Source organism: Taurulus bubalis, assembly GCF_910589615.1.
Source record: "Taurulus bubalis genome assembly, chromosome: 17".
Taxonomy (NCBI): Eukaryota; Metazoa; Chordata; class Actinopteri; order Perciformes; family Cottidae; genus Taurulus; species Taurulus bubalis.
The window spans coordinates 4,497,559-4,518,611 of NC_136605.1; the positions used below are offsets into that span (position 1 = coordinate 4,497,559).

The following is a 21,053-nucleotide window of genomic DNA, read 5'->3' on the forward strand; positions in this document are numbered from 1 at the left end:
TTATCATAACAAAAAAACAACAACAAAAATAATGCATTTCACCGTGCCAGAGTTTTGATTATTTGGCTTTAGGATTTGGACTTTAGAGCAAAGCTCACTTTCACCTCCATTGTTTCTCGTAAAAGCCAGACGAGGTAGCCCGAATATAATAATAAAAAAGCAAACACACATCCTTCTAATTGCGCTGTAATTCTAATTGCAGGCTTTTTATTTGCCTTTCGTTTTCGAGATTGACTTTGTCGGCTGGCAGGACGGCCCCCTGCTATAGCAGGTTTATTATAGGTCTGAATGTTTATTCATTTATTTGCAACATGTAAGCGCTGCGGGAGAATAAAATAGAAGTACAGCATGTATTTTCTGATAATTGGCGTTGGCGTAGACAGGAGTGTTCCACATTGCAGAAAAAACAGGAAAAATAGAATTGATCAACATTATTGGACCTAATTTAAATGTATAATATTGTTTATAGATCTATTTTGAATAATTATTATTTTCACAAACAATTACAAGGAAATTATTGAATTTAATTAATAGCAAACAACAAAATAGAATCAATTTAAGGATATTCATGAAAAATGAGAAAAACTAAAGAACTACTTTAAACGATGGACCCTCCTCTGTGGAGGGTTTTCAGCCTCGCTAATGAATCAAACTAAAGAGCCTTTTCTCTCCTCACTGAAAGAGTTAATCTGAAGTTGGCAGCCAACTCCGCCGTCTCGGTCAGACGTGCGGAGAATAAAAAAAAACAGGACTTCAAAATAATTTCTTTTGTCTGGTCATAGCCTGTTTGAATTTAGATGAGTCTTTTATGTTGCACGTTTTTTTATAAATTGAAATAGACGCTTTTGCAACGGATGGGCGGCTAAGATATCAATAATTCTGAAAATATCATAACAGCACATATTTGAACATTTACATTTTATTTATTTTTAGATGGACGGACAGCTTTTTAGTTTTTTAGTTCGAGAATATGATAAAAAAAATAAGTCCAGGCTCCAGCGTATATATTTATATTTCATGAATGCGTCCCAGCGGTGATCCGGGGCATTCAGGGCCTCAAAGGGAAGCTCGTTCATTTGACTCCACGCAACGTTTCCTGCACATATTCCCATGTATTTCGCGGCTCCTCTCCCTAAACTCATTGACGTTGGGTTTTAGTAACGCTTTTATACAATCGTGTCGCTGGCGGGGACGCCAGCTCGTCTTTATTCTTTTTCATTTCCATGTTATATTCCTGGCAGACTCCGTCAATAATGTCTTCGCCATTTTTTTGAGTATATTTCAAGTGCCCTCTGAGAAGGGAGATTCAAGGGGTTGAGGGTGGAGGAGGAAAAAGTGACGGTGCATTTTTAATTGTTTTGGGTGAGTTTTTCCGTTGTATTAATAACGGAGTCTGGATGCTATTTGAGGGAATTAGCCAGAAAAAAAAAGTTGGTGGAAAAATAATCAAGGACTTCAAATTAGGGCCGTCAATTAGAGAAACTCAACGCAGGGATTTGTCTGTTTCTTTTGTTTTACATTTTCCAGGCCTGAAACGTGACCATTAATGCATCACGATGCAGTTTTCCTTTCACTGGACTTTTAAGGTGAAGACATGAGACCCAACCGGAAGCTCGCGCTCGTCAGTTATTCGCGCCACTGTAAAAAAAAAAGAAAGAAGAAGAAAAAAACATCGCCCGCTCCGGCTGCTAATTGATAATAAACCCAGAATTAAAAGCTAAAGGCCCCCGCGCCTTTGGGCTTAATTTAATTTCCAGGTAAGAAGATTAACCGACATACACCTCCCGTGATGGGTTTAATGTCGGCTCCATACCTTCAAAGAAGCGCGCGCGTCACCCCGGCGACCAGAACCGTGACGAGGGTCGCCGGGGTGACGCGCGCGCTTCTTTGAAGTTATGGAGCCGATAGCGCAGACACGCTAATCTACAGTTTAGCTAACCGTTTTAAAACGCTCCTCTTTTACAGTTATTCCTGGATTTCTTCCTTTTTTTTTCTTCCTCCTTTCAGCCCATGGAAGGCAAATAACATAGCTAAAATGAGTTTCCCCCCCTTTTGTAGTCAAATTCCAGTAACATTTGAATGCTGGTTCATTTGTATTTTGGCAGGGTCAGGCAGACAGACTTCACTTATTTATTTTTTACTGAAAAGCATGAATCACATTCAAGTGTCAGTTAAGTTTCCGGGTATTTTTGTTTGCATCGCAGGTGGTGATGGGAAATATATTGAACTCTGAGGCCTTATTTCTCTCTCTCTCAGAGACACACTCCATGTTGTTGCTTTTATCTAACCGCACGCCGTCCTTCACTGTGATAACGGATGATGGTGGTTGTCTGCGTTTCATCAGGATGATGGCTGGAAGATGAAGCCGCCGTGACAGGTGGAGGCCGGCATAGAGAACGCCTCTCTGCCTTTTTGTTTTTCGCCTCTTCTCACGCAAAGTCGGCCTCGGTTCCACGAGAACGCCAATAACCAACCGGCCGCCGTTTTGACAGGGAGAACTTCACGCCATCTCCTCTGAAGAGCTGGCAGCGTCTCTGGGCTTCTGGGAGGGAGATTTGTGAATTAGAACGCTTAAATATTCATTCAGAACATCCTCCGTGATCTGTCGACCGCCGTCTCGATTAATCGTTGAAAGGGCCAGATATTATACGGCTGTGATATCACGATTTTATTTTCCAGAGGCCCAATGTCTTTTTGAATCGGCCAAAAGATCACCCGGTTGCATCGTCGCAGCTTCATTGCGATAACACCGACTAGTTGCAGGTGAATCCAGGTTGGGTGGAGCCGGTCCTCTCAAGCATGAGCTAACATCTCTGAATACGGCGGGTTCTTCTAATCACAAGCCTCCTTCCCCAGTCTGTGATTGAGTAGTACTTTCAGACTAGCTGTTATTTTTATGTCTTTTTGTGCGGAGCGGGTACCACCCCAGAATAACCTGACATGGTGCCCAAAAGCCCTCGTGTCATCAAATGTATTCTTATTTATTTGTATTCCTGCTGACCATTTATCTGCAGGCGAATCCCGGTTCGTGCCTCTAAATGCTCCCGTCATTGATGTCGGTGTGGTTGTGCACGGTCGGAGGAGGAGCGCGGCCGCCCCTGGTTTGTCCTCCCCTCCTCTCTTTTGTTTGCTGTGGTAAATAAAATAAAAAAAACGTGAGCAGCTGCCGGCGGTGAGGTCTGGAGGGATTCTTGAAGCTGTGTGTCCTCTCTTTGCCATCCTCTGCCAAGGTGGCATTATGCAAGCGGGGAGAGAGGGGTAGAGGGAGGGACGGAGAGGAGAGGAGAGGAGGGAGGGAGGGAGGGAGGAGGCGATGGTGATGGGGATGGCGATGGCGGCCACGGTAAAGATGGAGGCCGGCTGCGGGGGGATTGGTGCAGGAAGACGACTCGCTCCCTTGAACTTTGCCTCCGTGTCAGAGTGGAACTTGTCGATTTGGCAAATTGCGCGGCGTCGGGACGAGGCTGCTCCTACCCTCCCACCTGCTCTCCCTCTCCCTCCCTCTCTCTCTCTCTCTCTCATTGCCGCTACACCCCCTCCCTCTCTCCCTCCCTCCTTTCTCTTTTCCCTCCCTTTCAGCTCTTGAAGCTAACGCATTGGCTGGGCTACAGGCGTCTGGTTGCCAAATAGGTGGGCCCTACTCGCGCTTGGCAAAGGCTCAAGCAATGGTCGGGGAAAAGAACGCGGAGAGGACGAGAGACAGCGAGCGAGAAACGGAGAGAGAGAGAGAGGGAGAGAGAGAGAGTTGGAGAGAAAAGGGGAAAAAAAGAAGCAGCACTCGGCTCTGCCAGCGGTCGCATGCGCTCGTCCAACATTGATTCGGCTCTCGATTTTTTTTCTGTTTTTTTTTCTCCCTTCTTGTCCTCCCTATTCTGTGCTCTGCTCTCGCTGCCCCCCCTCCCCACCCCATCTGCGCGCTTGCGCGTGTGTGTGTGTGTGTGTGTGTGAGAGAGTGTGTGTGTGTGAGAGAGTGTGTGCGCGTGAGTCTTGCGCCGCCGCGGCCCAGGGATCAGAACAGACACCACCACACTTTGCCAAGGATTTTTTTCTTTTTTTGGTTCAAGGTTTTTTTTTTGGAAAGCACAAAGGACTGTTTTATTTTAAGTGCATCCATCCCGTTGTTGATTTTTTTTTCTTCTTCTTCTAATATTATAACATTTCTCTTTTTATTAGACAATATTTGTTGTTACTAGTTTTTTTCTTTTTTGGTCCTTCCTTTAAAATCTTGCTTTTTGTTTTAAACTTTGGCCCACTGTTTCTAGTGAGCAGCCTATTCTGCTAATTATTATTTATTTTTTTACCCCCCCATCTACTAACTCCACTGCCTGCCAAACCAGCGTTTGCTTTACGTTGGGGAGCGCGGGAGGAAAGAGAGAAAAAAAAAAAAACTGGTGCAGGAGATTTTTTTTTTCACTTTAAACGCTGTGCCAAATTTATGATGAGAGTGCAAAATGGTAACTACCAGGCCGTCTGTCTTCCTCTAGCACACTGTGGTTTTCTGTGGTGATTTCTGTCTGCTTTCAGTTTGTTGTGGAAATGTGAGTGTGGTTGGAGCTCCCCCTTGCATGCATAGCAGAGAGAGAGAGACAGGACATGGTATGGCCGATCTCTTAGCTGCACATTTCAACAGCGGTCTCGTGGCGGCAAAGCTTGGCGGCGGTGAGCGACCGGTGTGTGGCAACCCTGGCACGGGAGCGCTGTGGCGAGATCTGGGCTTTGTTGCCCAGAGATATGTAGTGAAGGTATTACGGTGCAGCGGAATAACTTTTTCCTCCTGCTTCTTCTTCTTCTTCTTCTTCTTCTTGCGGTAGAGAACTGGGAGCGCAACTTAGCTCAGCTTTTCTGTTGCGTCTGGATTAGAATTTGTGCTTTTTTGTTGTTGTTGTTGTTTGTTGTCTTGAATGATTACAGTCAAGATTTATTGTTTATTTTGTTGCGTATTTATTGATATTTCTTTATTATTGGTATAATGGTATTTGGACCATTTTTATATTTATTTGAATTGCTTTTTTTTTATTGGATTCTTATAGATATTCTAGTATATTGTAATTACAATGTATCTATTTTCATATTTTGTTACATTTTCACGATAACACTTTTGCCTCTTTTTCCATTAAACAATGTCTCAATGGCTTTATTTGAATGATTTTCACCCTTTCAAATTAAAAGCCTTTTTTTGCCTCCTTAACAACACACCTCTCTCTCTCTCCCTCTCTCTCCCTCTCTCTCCCTCCTTCCCCGCCATCAGGATGAATTTCATCCCTTCATCGAGGCCCTCCTCCCCCATGTCCGTGCCTTCTCCTACACCTGGTTCAACCTGCAGGCCCGCAAGCGCAAGTACTTCAAGAAGCACGAGAAGAGGATGACCAAGGACGAAGAGCGCGCGGTGAAGGACGAGCTGCTCGGCGAGAAGCCGGAGATCAAGCAGAAGTGGGCCTCGCGCCTGCTGGCCAAGCTCCGCAAGGACATCCGGCCGGAGTTCCGCGAGGACTTTGTCCTCACCATCACGGGGAAGAAGCCGCCCTGCTGCGTGCTGTCCAACCCCGACCAGAAGGGCAAGATCCGCCGCATCGACTGCCTGCGCCAGGCCGACAAGGTGTGGCGGCTGGACCTGGTGATGGTCATCCTGTTCAAGGGCAGCCCCCTGGAGAGCACGGACGGGGAGCGGCTGGTCAAGTCGCCCCAGTGCTCCAACCACGGCCTGTGCGTGCAGCCGCACCACATCGGAGTGGCGGTCAAGGAGCTGGACCTCTACCTGGCCTACTTCGTCCACTCGCCAGGTACGTGGAGCAAACGCACACACACACACACACACACACAGGTCGGTTCGTGTGCACACTTTGGCATGTGAGTCACACATTAGCCCCCCCATCCCCTCCTCCACTATGAACCAATGCCAGGCTTTGATAACATGACATTTAAAGGGACAGTCTGCCGAAGATCATCTTTTTAACAAAAAAAAAAAAAAGAAATAGACGTTTCTATCTGGTTTTAAAGAGATTCTGAGAATCCGGCAGCCGGGCTTAAACCCTTTGTTTACCCCGAGATCTGTTTGCGTTGGTACATTTGTTCAAGTATTTGCGCGCAAATTTGTCCAAATCCAAATGTGCATGTTTTCCGGTGCCATGTGTAAACAAAAGCATCTGCGAGCCTGTTTATCTGTGCGTGTGCATGCATGTGCATATGTGTGTGTGTGTGTGTGTTTCTGTGTGTGTGTGTGTGTGTGTGTGTATGAGAGAGAGAGTGTCATGTGTTTGGTATCCATGTGTGTTATTGTGAGATTGGTGTGTATCTAGAGCAAGAGTGTGTGTGCGTGTGGTCTGGAGTTCAGTGACAGCTGGCTCTGTCCCAGGTAGTTTAAGAGGCAGCGAGAGTCTGCAGGCTCGGCCTCTCCGCACACGCACACACACACACACACACACACACACACACACACGCACAGTTGAGACTTTTCTGTCCGCTGCGGCGCGGCTTTTGTTTATGAGACGTTTTGCTTTTCCATATTCGGCACATGTGTTCCCTGCTCCGGCCTCAGAGTTAAAATAGAGGCGGCGAAAAATATTCCGGTCATGTGGACACAAACCTGTCTGTTTTCTCCTAAGGGAAAAACATACATATTAATACTTTAATTTCATCCTTAATTTATGCTTTTCTCTTACCAAATAGCAACACTAAAATAAATTATAATGTGAAATAATTAAAAAGAAATGTTGAAACGCTTCTAATATAAAACAAAAATACTATATTTTGTCATTTCATTTAATCTATTTGAGCACATCTGTTATTCATTGCAAATCCACTGTTGTGAGGTGTGCAGAGTGTCATGTGATTCTGTAAAAAACAGAAAGAACTGAAACTTGGCTTTTAATCCGGTGAACCAGCTGCTGACGGGTGTACCGGTGTCTTGTGTGTCGGACAAACAGTGGCTCCCGTGTTGAGCTGTTCGGTGTGATTTTATCATATTTACACACCAAGAATACTCCAAATGTGCCGATTTTACTAATCGGGGCAAAGGAATGTGCAAATATATACGTTTTGCCTTTTCCCCCGTGAAGCCGCTTGACAGCCGTCTGTGTCTGCAGGTAGAGTCAGGTCTGTTATCGCGGGTCTCCAGTCGCTGGACCTCAATTCTTCAGCTCGGCAGGAACCCCCCAAACCCACGGCGGGCTCCTTTCAGCCCCGCCGTGTAACTCCGCTTGAGCGTGCCGGGTTCCACAATGCGCCGTGGTGGAAGAACCGCGGCTCAGATTAGCTCCCTCAAAGTAAAGCCTCTATTATTTAAATGTTTTGTCCACTGTGTGGCAGATCCAGCAGCTTCCCCCCAATGCACACGCTGCACTGGCCTTCATCTGACTGATTTATACTTTTTGATTTGCACATATGAGCATTCTTTCACAAAAAAAAACAGTTTTCCCAGTTGAGAGTTGACTATAAGCTTGTTGTTTTTAAATTGGTCGTAAATGAAGTAGTGGACGGAGACAACATCAGGAGATAACGGAGATAAAAGCAACAAAAACATCCACTTGTTGGAGCGGGAGGCGGTCTGGGGTGAACCAGAGTTTAGCTTCAGGACTCTGGCTCCGCTCTGACCTTTGGAGGCGGCGCTGCAGTTTTATTCTTAGCTCCTCTTTCCAGGGTGTCTGTGTCTTGGCGGAAGCTATCGGTCGCCAGCGCGCCGACGGTTGGACTGCAGCCGCCTCTCTCTCTCTCTCTCTCTCTCTCTCGTCCCCGCTGATGTCACTGTCGCCAGCTGCAAGGGGCGTGATTGACAGGACAGGAGACCCGCCCCCCGCTCCCCTGTCTCTGCTTCCCTACAGTGTAGTATGTGTCTCTGCTTTTGTCCAATTATAGACTGAGGGGCCGCGGTCACAAGCGATCTGATATGTTCTTTGGACTGATACCTGTGCGCACGCACGCACACACACACACACACACACACACACACACACACACAACCATATAATGTCTTTGCTCCACTTCCGCTGCATCCGACGATGGTGACGGTAATAGTTCTGTGGAGGAAGATAAAAGAGAGAAAGATGTTTCGCGGGCGGTCTGAGCTCATCTTTGATCACATGTCCGTCCCAAACTAAAGGCGGGCTCACCGGTTGGCTGCTTTGGGCCCCTCCCCCTCCTTCACCCAGAGTCCCCCCGGATCGGGTCGTGTTTTTCCGTGCCGTCCAGCGTGAGTCACGTTTCGGAGCCGATTCCACGCAGCTTCCATTGAGCTGTAATGACGCAACGCTGTTGCAGCGTCTGGTGGAGCAGAGAGGCGACCTGAAAGCGTTACACTCTGCCAGGTGGCGCCGTGTACGCAGCTAAGACGGTCATTTACCCATCAGTGTGTTTTTGTTTTCTCCCGATGTCCCAATCGGCGGGCAGAATATATATTTTTAAATAGAGGCGAACAAAGAGAGGCTAGACTCAATGCAGTCCATCAAAACACACATCTCATCTGGTTCGCCCAATATCCTGAGCTTCAAAGAGGGAGGCGGCGTTATCAGATGCAGTCACATAATGAAGAGGAGACCGACCCGGTTTTAATATGGGATCACAGCAGCAGTGAGGTTATGTGTGAAGGAGAGAGAGAATCCTAATGATTAAAAGAGAGAGAGAGACAACGTCAATAGAGACGCATCTGTGTGTGTGTGTGTGTGTGTGTGTGTGTGTGTGTGTGTGTGTGTGTGTGTGTGTGTGTGTGAGTGTGTGTAAAAACAGGTCTGATACTTTTCAACGGAAAAGTTTCTTGCGCTTTTTTTGTCGTTTGAAAAATTATGCGGCCAATAAAGTTTGACGAGACGGCGTCCATGACACTTTTTTTATTTTATTTTTAAATATGCACTGAGGCACAGAGGCCTCCGCTTTTACACAGACCCCAGTGTGTGTGTGTGTGTGTGTGTGTGTGTGTGTGTGTGTGTGTGTGTGTGTGTCGTAGACTGAAAAGATAGAAAATAGAAAAGCAAAGCGGTGTATAAGGAATCATTCCAGTTGGATCGGAGGTTTCCAAATGAATCGGGCAAAAGAAACGCAAGCCCTTTTTATTTATTTAATTGTTATTTTATTTTAAATGATCTCTCTCAACTTTCCGCCCCTCTATAGGCTGGACCGCTGAGCAGCTCTTGGTCGCGGGCCAACCCGCTCCGTACTCCCTGTAATTATCCAGTTTAGTGAATAATACTGGGAGGGATACACAAAAGAGTATATGATTGAATTAAAGTCTAATTTGAAACAACGGTCAGGTCTCAGCTCCGCCAATAGAGAAAGGCCTCGTACCAGAAAGTGACAAGGATTAGCTTTATTCCCCAATTTCACTGTACAGTGGTTTTTAATTATTTTGTGTAATTAAGGTTAATAAATAAACGCGATGGTGTCTCTTTAGCAATTTAGCAGCTCAGCTCAGTTCACCTTTTTTTTTATATTTGGTAGCTGACATGTAACAAAGAGAAATGTATCTAATTCTCATTTGCTTAATTATACGCATTAAAACATGAATGGATACAGTAAACACGTGCAGTAGAATATAATTCATTTGACTGTGTTCCTGAATGGATTTTCTCCCCAAAAAACAGGGACAAAACAGGAGCACATTTTCCCCTCTGGTTTCTTTGTGTGTTATTTCTTTTTTCTTTTTTTGGGGTGGGGGGTTCGGTTTCAGCGTGCAGATTTGCATGAGCGCTCCTCGTCTCTCTGTTCCGGCGCCAGGCCTGAAATCCGTCCCCCCGCCGTAAAAACATGCGCATCTCGGGCTAAAAGAGAGCGGAGGACAGCGGAGGAGAGCGAAAGCGTCTCTCTTCTCCCCTGGCAGCCGGACTCTGCTCGGCCCGACCGGCTCCCTCGGCCCGGCGGAGCGGAGAGGGAGGCCGCCCTGTAATTGGGACGGCTCTTTCCCAAACGGGGGAGAAAGGAAACCGGGCCAGAACACAACCGCCGATCCTCCTCCTCCGCCTCCTTGTGGCTTTTTTTAATTTAAAAAACGTCTCAAATTTAAAAAAGAAAAACAACATTTACACACACACAAAAAAAAAATCCTCTTACGTTCACAATAAAATCCATGAAATGAACACTTTTTTTTTGTGAAGATGTGTCGGCCGTATTGTCTCATTTTTGGGTAATAAACGTCAGTCAGGGCCGCTGGAACGATACCGGGCGCTGATATAAAGTGGAAAAGAAAGGCGCAGAATAGAGATGATGCAAAATGCCACGGAGGAAACAAAGGGAGAGGGAGGGCAGATATTCAGGCTGGTTGGCAGCGCTTGGCACCCGGAGCCTGGCTCCGTTTAGGAGGTGCCAGCTTTTTTCAAACCGACACAGTCCCTGCCAACTTCCTTCCTTCTGATCCCCTTCTTTCTCTCTCATTTTAACAATATATATATATATATATATATATATATATTTATTTTTTTCCCACCAACCCCCTATATCCCCGTGTTTCGCTGAACACTTCTTCCCCTGCTCGTCCCTTTACATTCACTCCTGTGGATTTATTGTTGTCGTCGCCAGAAAAAGGGCGAGCTTCATAACGCTTTGGGTTCTATGGATAAAACGGCTCTCGTGTTACCAGGCCAGTGTTCTTCTCTCCTTCTTTTTCTTTCCCTTCTTTCAAAATATTTTCCACCGTTTTCTTTTTTTTAAAGCGGAGCAAATACTGTTACTCGGTGTGATGGTGCTGCTGTGGATTCAGGTCCAAAACAAAATGGAGGATGAAGCGCTGCTCGTCTCCAATCAGAGGAGAGAACGATTCCACATGTGGACGCTCCCTCCCATCCAAAAATACCAAAAGCCGCTGAATTAATGTATATTTTGACGTGCCTTTTGCATGTTTCCTTTGCTTTGGTTTGACGTCGTCTTCGTGGTTTTTCTTTTTCTCAGGAATAAAGGTAGTCTGATGGCTTTAACGCGTGCTAGACAAGACGAGGGGCCGTGAGTGATGGGAGGAAGCGTTAAGCGCGGGGGCTTGGATGGAATTACTCAATAATGATCAGAAAATTAGAGCCATTATTGAGGGAGAGCAAACAGGCCTCTCTACGTGTGAAAGGCCTCCATTCAGGACCGGGACCAGGAGCAGGACTCCTTTCTTCCCTCTTGCATGGATCCACCCATGACCTCTAGAGCCCCCGCTTTTGTTCCCCCTTGAAATAAATAACAGGAGTGAATGGATGGGGTCGCAGGGGTGGGGGTCCTGCTTTATTTTGTGCATATTTCTTTACTTATTTAATGGTAAATTGAGCTTCCCTGTCGTAGTGTCTACCTCGTCTGCGTGGCGTGTTTAAATCCATCAGGAAGTTCAGGAAATGTCTTTTCTCCGTCGTCCTCACTGATGCACTCTTCCACGTTTTGCCGGCACAAACGTTCAAATTGACGAGGAAATCGCAATAAAGCAAACTGGTTTGTGTCTGACGGGGACAAAGAAACGTCCAGGGAGGGATTTTATACTCGCCGTTAGAGAATAAAGGACCACAGCACTTTCCTGTAGCCTCAAAAAGGTCCAAAAAACTTTTTTATCTTCAGCTGATTTTGACCCTCCTCCTCCTCAGCGACACTCTAAACTCACCCATCCTCACTCGGGTCTCTTCACACGCCGTTGTGGGCGGGGCGCTACGTCCAGCTTTAAAAAAAAACAATTAAATAAAATCACCGGCTGCTCCGCTCCTCATCTGGACGGCCGGGTCCATTTCGCAGGCGTCGCTTTCCGACGGCAACGTTCTCATTATACCCGTCAAACTGTCTGGCGCTCAACTCTCCCGTCTATAATTTCCTCACTCATTTGAATTCTTATTGGCAGCTTCGGCGCATAAATTTCATAAAAGATAAAATAACAACCCAGTTTTTATTTTCTCTCCCTCCCTGGTGAGCGGTAGAAATATGGAAAAGATTACGAAGAGAGAAGTTAGTCAAATTGCACTTGTTTGTCTGGGATTTATCGATCAGAATAACACATGTCAAATATTATGCTCCTCTACATTTTATATGGTTATGTCCTCGGTGTGTTGTCGACTTTAAACCTCACAAACGACAGCAGCGATCGCGCTCCAGCTTGTGAATGGGCAGAATAGTGTTGCCATGGTCACGTAGCATTTTATTTTTTCCGGTGCACCTTTCCTGGGCGACATCCAAGCGGTGTCAGCGGGCGGCCGGGCCGGTCCTCCGTGTGGGACGACCCGGAGCACCGAGCTCTGCCAGAGCCGCTTGAGTCGGTCGCGGGCCGCTGCTACGCGCTAACTGGAAGTCAGTGGGAGCGAATCCACCTTCAAAGGAGTCGTCTGGGTTCCTTTGGGGCAAATGGAAGGATATTAGATTTTCTTTGCGTATTCATATGCTCTTTGTGGATATATAAAACACTCTCGTTGGACGTTGACCAAGTGAGACATATGAAAAAAGCCAAATTGTAGTTTTAGAGACGATATTTCCCGTATTTAAGTTATTCACACATTTGGCCGTCCAGGGGGATTAGTTTGATCCTCTAAAGTAATTCATCATTTACCTGGGAGATGAAACCAAAAACGTCTCTCAACCCTCATTGTGCCTCGCTGTATATAACATAACCTGTTTGTAAAACAAAATGTTTTTTCTGCTTTTCTTCTGACCTTTTGTTAAAACCCCCGATAGAGAAGCATCAAAGTGTTCGCCTCAGGCTGAGCTGGCACATGTGATGAAGGGAATACGGGAGCAACTATCACACGTTCGGCCATGTCTGAAGTGATGTATTGCTCCTTTTGCCTAGTAGGTGTAACAACCTATGAGTAATAAAATAGTCAATAACAGTAGGTCCTCCTGCAAAACCTTTTTGTTGAAAAAGTTTAGCAAATTTGCAGCGAAATCTTTCAAATTCATGTGATGTTCATCCGTCAGTGCTGCGGTCTCCAGGACCCCAAACACAACCCTAAAAACCCTAAAACCAGGGAGTGACGGCCGTCTGCCTCCACAACAAGTATAAAAACGCTCCATGTCCGCACACTAATACGACCGTTGCACACGAGTGGGACGGCTGCATGAGCATCCCTTCCCGCTTCATTATTTATTAATTTTCAACCGCGATCCGCTTTTTCCTCTGCAAACATCGGGCCTGCGTCCCCGGCGGCTTCTCTTCACGTCCGCATGCAGCAGCGCGGCGTGTGAAGTGTGCGTTTAGCCGCTCATGTGCGACAACAAACGGCGGAGCACACGTGAGCGTCCTCCCCGGACTCGCCCGGGCACCTGATCCCCTCTTCGCCCGGCACACCTGATGCCTGCGGGCCTCGCGCCGGCGACGCCAGCAGAAGACGCGGACACTTTTCGAAGCGAACGTGCCCCAAAAAAAGGACCCAGCTGTCCTGCTGCAGAGAAGGAAAACCAGGACCCGGCGGGGTTCCCCTCGCTGGTCCTGGACTGGAGCCCTGCTCAGAAATCACCTGCGATTGATTTGAATTCAGGAAGTTGTAGTCTGCGTATTGAAATCTGACGTATTATTATTCAGTGTGTTCACTCGTTCTGGTCTCGGCTCCGGCGGCAGAATGGAGATCATCTACTCTGTTATTTTCCCTTCGTGCGGTAACGTCTGATTATTAGACGTATTATTAGACGCAGGACCACCCGGCCTCTGAGGCCCACTGGAGTTTCCATTCTTCTGCCCGCTCGGGGGAGAGAGAGAGAGAGAGAGGGAGGGAGAGAAGAGATACAGGGAGGGAAAGAGAGAGAGGGGGAGAGAGAGAGAGATACAGGGAGAGAGAGAGAGGGAAAGGGGGAGAGAGAGAGAGAGGGAGAGAGAGAGAGATCTGCTTCAGTGGAATGGTGATAGAAGGTAATGTGAGCCCCTGTGTTTATTTTAAGAGCTGATGATCTAGAGATGGCCATTAAAAGCAGAGGGCAAACAATTTAAGAGCAGTAAATCTGAACGGAGGAGTGCGGTGTGGGCGGATGGAGGGAGGGGAGGAGGGGAGGAGGGGAGGATAGGGGGCGACTCTTTATGTCCCGCTCCTCGGCGTCTATTAAGAAAAGAAATAGTTGAGATGACAGTGAATTAGAGCAATCTGGCCTTCATTCTGCGGTTAGATTTGTATCTGTGGTTTTGGCCTCAAGAGCATCTCTGATCCCCTCTTTCTTTCTTTTCTTTCTTCTCCTTCCTTTTTATTGTTTCTGTTCTTTTCATCCGAGTTCACTTTCTCCCCGGGCCTGGCTGTAAAAACGAGCCCGAACGAAACACCATCCACACCGACAGGCATCAGGAGCGGTCCCATTAGCCCCACTACCTCCAAGGGGGTTTCCCGCTCAGCTCCTAGAAACACAGACGGACGTGATCACTCCAAGGCCTCGGGTTCTGTGTGTGATCCACTTCAGCTTTCCTCCTCTCTGATGGACTGAAAGATTTCGTCTTTGGGCGTGGATTCTTGAGGGTCACGATCATGCCAGTGCACTAAAGAGGCCAACAACGTGATCACTTTTAGACACTTCATGCAGACATGGTCCATGGAAAGATCGTGGATGTTGAAAGCACATTGAAATAGTTAACTATTAGTATTTAGCCAAAGGAATGGCTTCACAAGTAGAAAACATCATTGATAAATGGTAAAATAGCTAGTAATGTATCCATAGTTAGCTCAAAGTAATGGATTACTAGAAGTAGAAGGGCTGGGTTGTACTTACACAATAAGTTATCAACCATTCCTCTACCTTCTTATCCTTTTTCGCAAAATATCTTTTCTGTCTGTTTGCAAAAAAAGCGACTCTCTTTTTTTGGGAGCTCAGATACTTTTCCCCCTCTGAGCTTCCCTGAAGCCGCTGTCTCGGTGAGACACATTTGATACGTTACCCAAAACCCCACTTCCAAAAAGACCGTGGTTCCCCCTGCTCCTCCTTTTTCATTGGGCTTTCAGATGTGTGATGAAGTAATCCCGACATATTTTATACCCTAATGCAAAACAAACAGAGCCAGATTACACACATTCTTCCCCCCACACTGATTCGTGGAAGTTGTTAACCAAATAAAGCTCCCTTTTCTCTTTCTCCCTCTCCATCTCACTCGTGCTCTCTGTGGATCTGTCCTGGCTAGAACTCTTCACTGAAATAGCCTCGAGCACAGAGCCTCTTTTGTGGTCAGGCCTCTTTTTTCCTACAAGGTGTTTGTGAAAAAGAACAGGGTTTTCTCTCCTGGGCTCGGGTCCCTGCATCGCTCCACTGCTGCCTGTCTGGCTTTTCTTTGTCCAGGTCTGCTCTGGTAAACAGCCGTGTCCTACACACACAGTTTATCACACTCCAGGGTGAAACTTTGCTGATTTTATTTTGGAAATGCTCGCGGGTTTTTCTTGGAACATATTTAACTGTTCCTTGGCTTCTTTCGCGGCAAGCTCCTCTTTCTTTTTTTTCTTCTTCTTCTTCTTCTCTCTCTTAACCAGTGAACAGGCGCGCTAGCGGCGCTGGACGCTCATGTGTTTGAGGCGCTGCTAAAGCGAGAACATAACATATCAGGGTTCTTACGGTCATGGAAAACCTGGAAAAGTCATGGCATTTTATAAATGGTTATTTCCAGGCCTGGAAAAATCCTTGAAAAAAATGAAATCCCCAAAGTTTTGGAAAAGTCATGGAAATGTGTTCTATTCATGTGTTCAAAACGTTCTTTTACGCTGAGTTTGAAAGAAAGACGCTCAAAATATAAGCAGGCATGCATACAGGCATCTATATAAATGTTTATTCTTTTAATCAAACTATTGTCTCATTCATTTGTGTCATTTAAGGTTTACTGTATGCTTTGTGTTCTCATTGTTAGTTTAAATACTACATTTACTCACTTTTTCATGTTTACACCCAGATTCACTAAATGTTTAGTCGTGGAAATTTGGTTTAAAGTCATGGAAAAGTCATGAAATATATAAACTGCTGCGTCACTGTTTATGGCCGGGCACTTTCAAGCCACACCCCAATCAGTGATGTCACAACTGATGTCGATGGAAAACACACACTGTGGCGCATTTAAAGCGTCCTTTATTGAAATACCTCCCTTGTCCACTTATTCACTTGACATTTCCCTCTATCGTGTGCAGCAAATACTAATAATCATAATAATCATCATTTTGTGTCGCCATGATTTCAAACCTAAAAAACACACATGCAAAGTGGAACTCATAAGCAATAGAAAAAGCACCTGTGTCGCCTCTGCTCCAGCCTTACTTGGTCTCGAGCGATCACGAGCTAACGGCGGCTAATGTTAGCAGACTTTAGATAGCCGGGGCTGCGTGGTGCACATTACTTCAGTCGGTCCGCTGCCATGAAACCGATCCACTGCCCCACATTCAGCCGCTGTGCCGTCACGGGTCTGACATCGGAGCCGGGACTGAGACGCGGTCTTGGACTCGCCGGGCACGTGAGCGCGATTGAGAGAGGTTTTTAGGGACCTTCATAGACCAGAAACCGGCAATGCCAATGTGTAGTTCAAAGCAAATATATCGGCGCTATGACAGACCCCCAGAGGAGAACCGTGAGAAAGATCAAATGGAGAAGGAAGATATCAAACATTTCTGCTCCACAAAACTGTGTTGATTTCTATCTTTAAAGGTTTCTTAAAGGGACAGGCACTTAAACGGAGCATTTCCACAGGTATGTTCAGACAGTTTGGGGAGGAGAAAAAACATCTAAGCATGTAAACATGTCCAGGTAGACACCTGAGACACAAGTATGAACCTGAACACAACATGTATGTTCCCATTAAACAAATAATTATATTATAAAACCCAAAGTACACATGCACCTCCAGTCTAAAGCAGCCTGCATGCGTCCGCTCTGTGCTGCTCTGCGGTACCTATGATGTGCTGCTGGGAATAATGTTACTCTGGTTTAACTAAGCCATTTTATTTATTTATTTTGAAAGTGTAATGTCTTTTTTAGCTCTGACAGAAGGACACACACACACACACACACACACACACACACACTCTCACTCCGGTGGACATGTGTTCGGCGGAGCCTGTCATTACAGAAGCCCTGATGTGGTCGCCGGGTGGCACCGAGACTTCTTATTATTGTCGTTTTTTTATGACAACTTTCACTCTCGCGCTCCACGCTGCCCTCCCCTCCTCCTCCTCCTCCCCTTCTCTCTCCCCTCCTCCTCCCCCTTTCTCTCCCCCAGATCCCTGCCTCTCTCCCGTTCCGTCTTTCCGCTCCCTTCCTCTCCCGCCTCGTCCAAACCCACATCCATTTCTCTTCTCGCTGTTGCAACGGGGACGACTGTTTGCTTTTCGTGCGTAAACCATCCTGACACACAACCCCAGGGCAAAGGGCGGATATATATGTGTGTTTTTTCGGGGGGGGGGGGAGTAGCAAGTTTGGTCTCTGTTTTACGGTCATGGAAAACCTGGAAAAGTCATGGAATTTTAAAATGGTTATTTCCAGGCCTGTCTCATTCATTTGTGTCATTTAAGGTTTACTGTATGCTTTGTGTTCTCATTGTTAGTTTAAATACTACATTTACTCACTTTTTACTGTTTACACCCAGATTCACTAAATGTTTGGTCATGGACATTTGGTTTAAAGTCATGGAATCCACTGGCAAAATGTGTATGACCCCTGTACGGAGGTGCGTTGTTTTCCAAGCTGTTGTCGACTGAGTCTGACGGTTATTGTCTTTTATTGGGGTTATTCAATAATAAGGTTATTAAAGCAGCATTAACCCCACCCTTTTTTCACGCCTCCCTGCACACGTTCATATGTGGAGTAACTCGTTCACTAGACATGCGCTGGAACATTCCCCCTCTTTGCCCCCGCTCCTCACCTGTCAGGCCTCTGTTTTGCTTCCAGGATTTACGACAGTACAGTTTGTTTATCGTGGGCCGTAATTTACTATTCCACTGACGGAAGTTAAATAACCCCCGCCCCCTCCCTCGCCCCTCAGGCGTACAGTAAGGGGTGACCGGGTTCACACGGGCGTAACAGAGCCCTCTCTGTTACGAGCGGCGCTCTCAACGTACACATATGAGAATGTTTAAAACTTTAACTGTGTGTTTACCGGGGTTTCAGGAGACGCTGATTCAAAGTGAGGGTGTTTCGGATGATGCAGGAAAAAGAAACAGAGTGTTATGTAGAAGGACACACACACACACACACACACACACACACACACACCAGGATGATTTGCATATTAGCAACCTTTAATTAACGAGATGTTTGGGAGTTGAAACCCTGCGGCGGCGGCGGCGGGTAAATGAGTGAAGCGAGTCACCCGGGGACAGCAACAGGCAGATCCTGTTCAGATCAGCCCCAAGGCGCTGCTTGTTCCTTAATTTGGCGATAACACCCCCCCCCCTCACCCTAATCACCCCCCGCGCCTCATCCCGGTCTCGCGCATGCCACATTTTCCCCTCTCTCTTATCTATTGTGCCGTCTCTCCTCGCCCTTTTTTCACACACCTTTTTTAAACGGAGGAGCGTTGCGCAACATGGCGCCCCGGGGGGGAGGGGGGGTGGGGGGGGGGGGGGGTCAGCCGAGGGCACGAGTGTGAAGCAGCGGGGCGAGGTGACCGCGACACTGTTGAGTCAACACGCAGCGCCGGGCTCTGCTTGTGAAGCCGCCCGGTATCAGGGAGAAGTCTTTAACACACACTCTAACACACTGAATGTGTTTGTCTTATGACCTGCTCTTGGGGGTTGTGCAAAATAAATAGAAATAGATTTTTCTCAATCCTACAGTTTTATAACATAGGATTCAAATTACAATCATTATGTTCCATTATGTTCATTAAATAAACATTTATAATACTTTAACACTGAATGAGTAAAAGCATCTTTTTGTGTGTTACTTTGTATCCACTACTCAACATGGCTGCACGTTCACTTTTATTTGTAATGTTTGACTATTTAATTATTGCTAATAGTAGTAGTAGTCGTATTTCTCAACAAAGACTGCACATAAAAATAGATAAACAACACTAAATTAAATTAAAGGGAAAACATATAATTAAGTGAGCAACAAATGCGGAAAAAGGCGGAAGCTTCAGCTCATTTAACCCTTTAACTGCCGGGAAAACAGAAACGGGAGCAAAGTTCCAAACGTTTCTGAGAGAATAATAATAATCCAAATTTTGCGCATTTGACACCTGATTTTTGAACTTTAATAACCCCAGTCCCCTAAATTCTTACTGGCTTTGTCGTGTAAAACAACCTCTGAACACAGAGGAAAACTTACTTTCTGCTCTGTATATTCTCTCTGCAGAACTAGCTTATGAAGTTTTAAAGCATGTCAAGTGGATGAATCTCTTATTGCTCTTCTGTCGCATGAGAATTGAATCAGTGTAATTTATTGAATATTTGTATACATGTATGGAGCTTTGACAGAACAATACAGTTTATATAGCGCTATAGTTTTATATAATATTGCAGCCGTTTAGACCTTTTTATTTAATACCTTGCAACATAATTTATGATCATATGTAGATGCCACGGAGTACATTTTCATACACTCTTTCTATTTCAACATAATTTATCAGCATTTTTTTACTTGATTACCAAACATTATAAACTTTTGGTCCGGCTACTCTCGTTTGGGCATTCTTAACTTCATGCTTTTAATCTTAAGGGGATACTGGTGAACGAGGCCACCGAACACCGGTTAAAGACTTTATGATTAAGCTACACACACACACACACACACACACACACACACACACACACAGTATAAACTGTGATGCGGGTGCCGTTGGAGTGAGATGCAATCAGGCTCTTCCTCTTTTATCCCCCCCGACCAGGCAGTTAGTGACGGTCTGTATTTAGCACCTCTAACTTCGTTAGCTCCTAATTTCATTTTCCGTGGAAACCCCATGACTTCCCCTCTCGCGTTGCGTCAGAGCGAAGAGACGCGGCCCACACGGGTCACTGCAGCCCGCTGATTTAATTGTGTTTGTTAAGAATGAGGGAAATAACATAATCCCTTATTGGCTTTATTTACAATGCTGACGTTTCTTATGCAGCACCTCAAACTACAGCAGATGTTCATTGACTGGGGGGGGGCAGACTCATATTTGAGGGTTAAGGCAGTATTTTTCATAACTCGTGCCCGTAGAAACCGTCCGGGCACCAATAGGATCCGAGCGTTCCTTCCTGATCCATCTGTGCTCCTGGTGTGAGTATAACTTACAGTAGCGTGGAGGGTCTCTTGAGGTCAGGGAGCTGAAAAGCACAAAGACATGTGGAATGCTGCGAGTCGGCCAATACAAACAGGCAGGCCTGGCTCTCCATCCGCGCAGAGCTCGGCAGCCACCCGCTAGCCGACCACCGTCCTCCTGCCCGGCCCACGGCGACCAAAGGCTGCACGAAGGGGTTTTTAGGGTATTCTTTTGTATCCGAAACACTTCGCAGTTCTGAGATAGCCTGCTGTTAGCTCATCCAGTGCTAATAGCTAACTTTTAAAGCGGTTATATATTTATAGAACAGATCACATGGCCCCTGTGTGGAAAGTAAAAAAGGTCGTTTGTAGCAACGATGCAACAGAGAATTATTACCTGACTCTTCAGCGCTACAGAGGACTTTAGTGTCTTTCAGCTCATTGTTTTGATTTTTACAGCCCACAACTACTGTTTCACTCTTAAGCACCTTTCAACCATCGCAGAAAGACAAAAAAAAAGATATGAAAACCTACCGGAGACATTTATCGATGTAGCTGGTGAACATAGTGGATAAAAAGCAGCTATAGAGACACTTGCACGAGACTTACATTGTCAAGGTGACCTTGAGACACGACTCCAAACGAATGTTGCTCTTCAACCGCTGCATGAATGAGTTGCTAGACAGTTTGCCATATCAACTTGGAATGTGACACGTCGATGTTGTTTCTGCTGCCTCAAGGTGGCCTGAAAAGATTTATGGTAGCTATTGCCGGCTGAATGTAACCGACAGCGATAATTTAGCCTCTTGGAGCGACAGACAATATTTCCGGGGTTACATAGTAGCTAGCTATCTCGACCAAGACTTCTTCTTTCGTGCATCATTGTTTACAGCCCAGTTAGCAAGTTGAGACGGAAAAATGTAGGCGTGAGACAACGTCTGAGACCGGATTTTGTCCAAATTATTCAAGCTAATGTAATGCTAATGTAAGCT

At 46.0% G+C, this 21,053-nt stretch overlaps 1 protein-coding gene across 4 annotated transcripts in view; it reads left to right on the forward strand.

Moving 5' to 3' along the window:
• The window catches only part of nfixb (nuclear factor I/Xb), a gene marked incomplete at its 5' end in the record, with an annotated part of 137,564 nt that overhangs the window by 47,907 nt on the left and 68,604 nt on the right, over positions 1–21,053 (forward strand). For all 4 annotated transcript variants that reach the window (XM_079233637.1, XM_079233634.1, XM_079233636.1 and 1 more), the window contains one exon: positions 5,249–5,780. In XM_079233637.1, the coding sequence (XP_079089763.1) occupies positions 5,249–5,780 (532 nt within the window). The remainder of the gene's footprint in view (positions 1–5,248; positions 5,781–21,053) is intronic.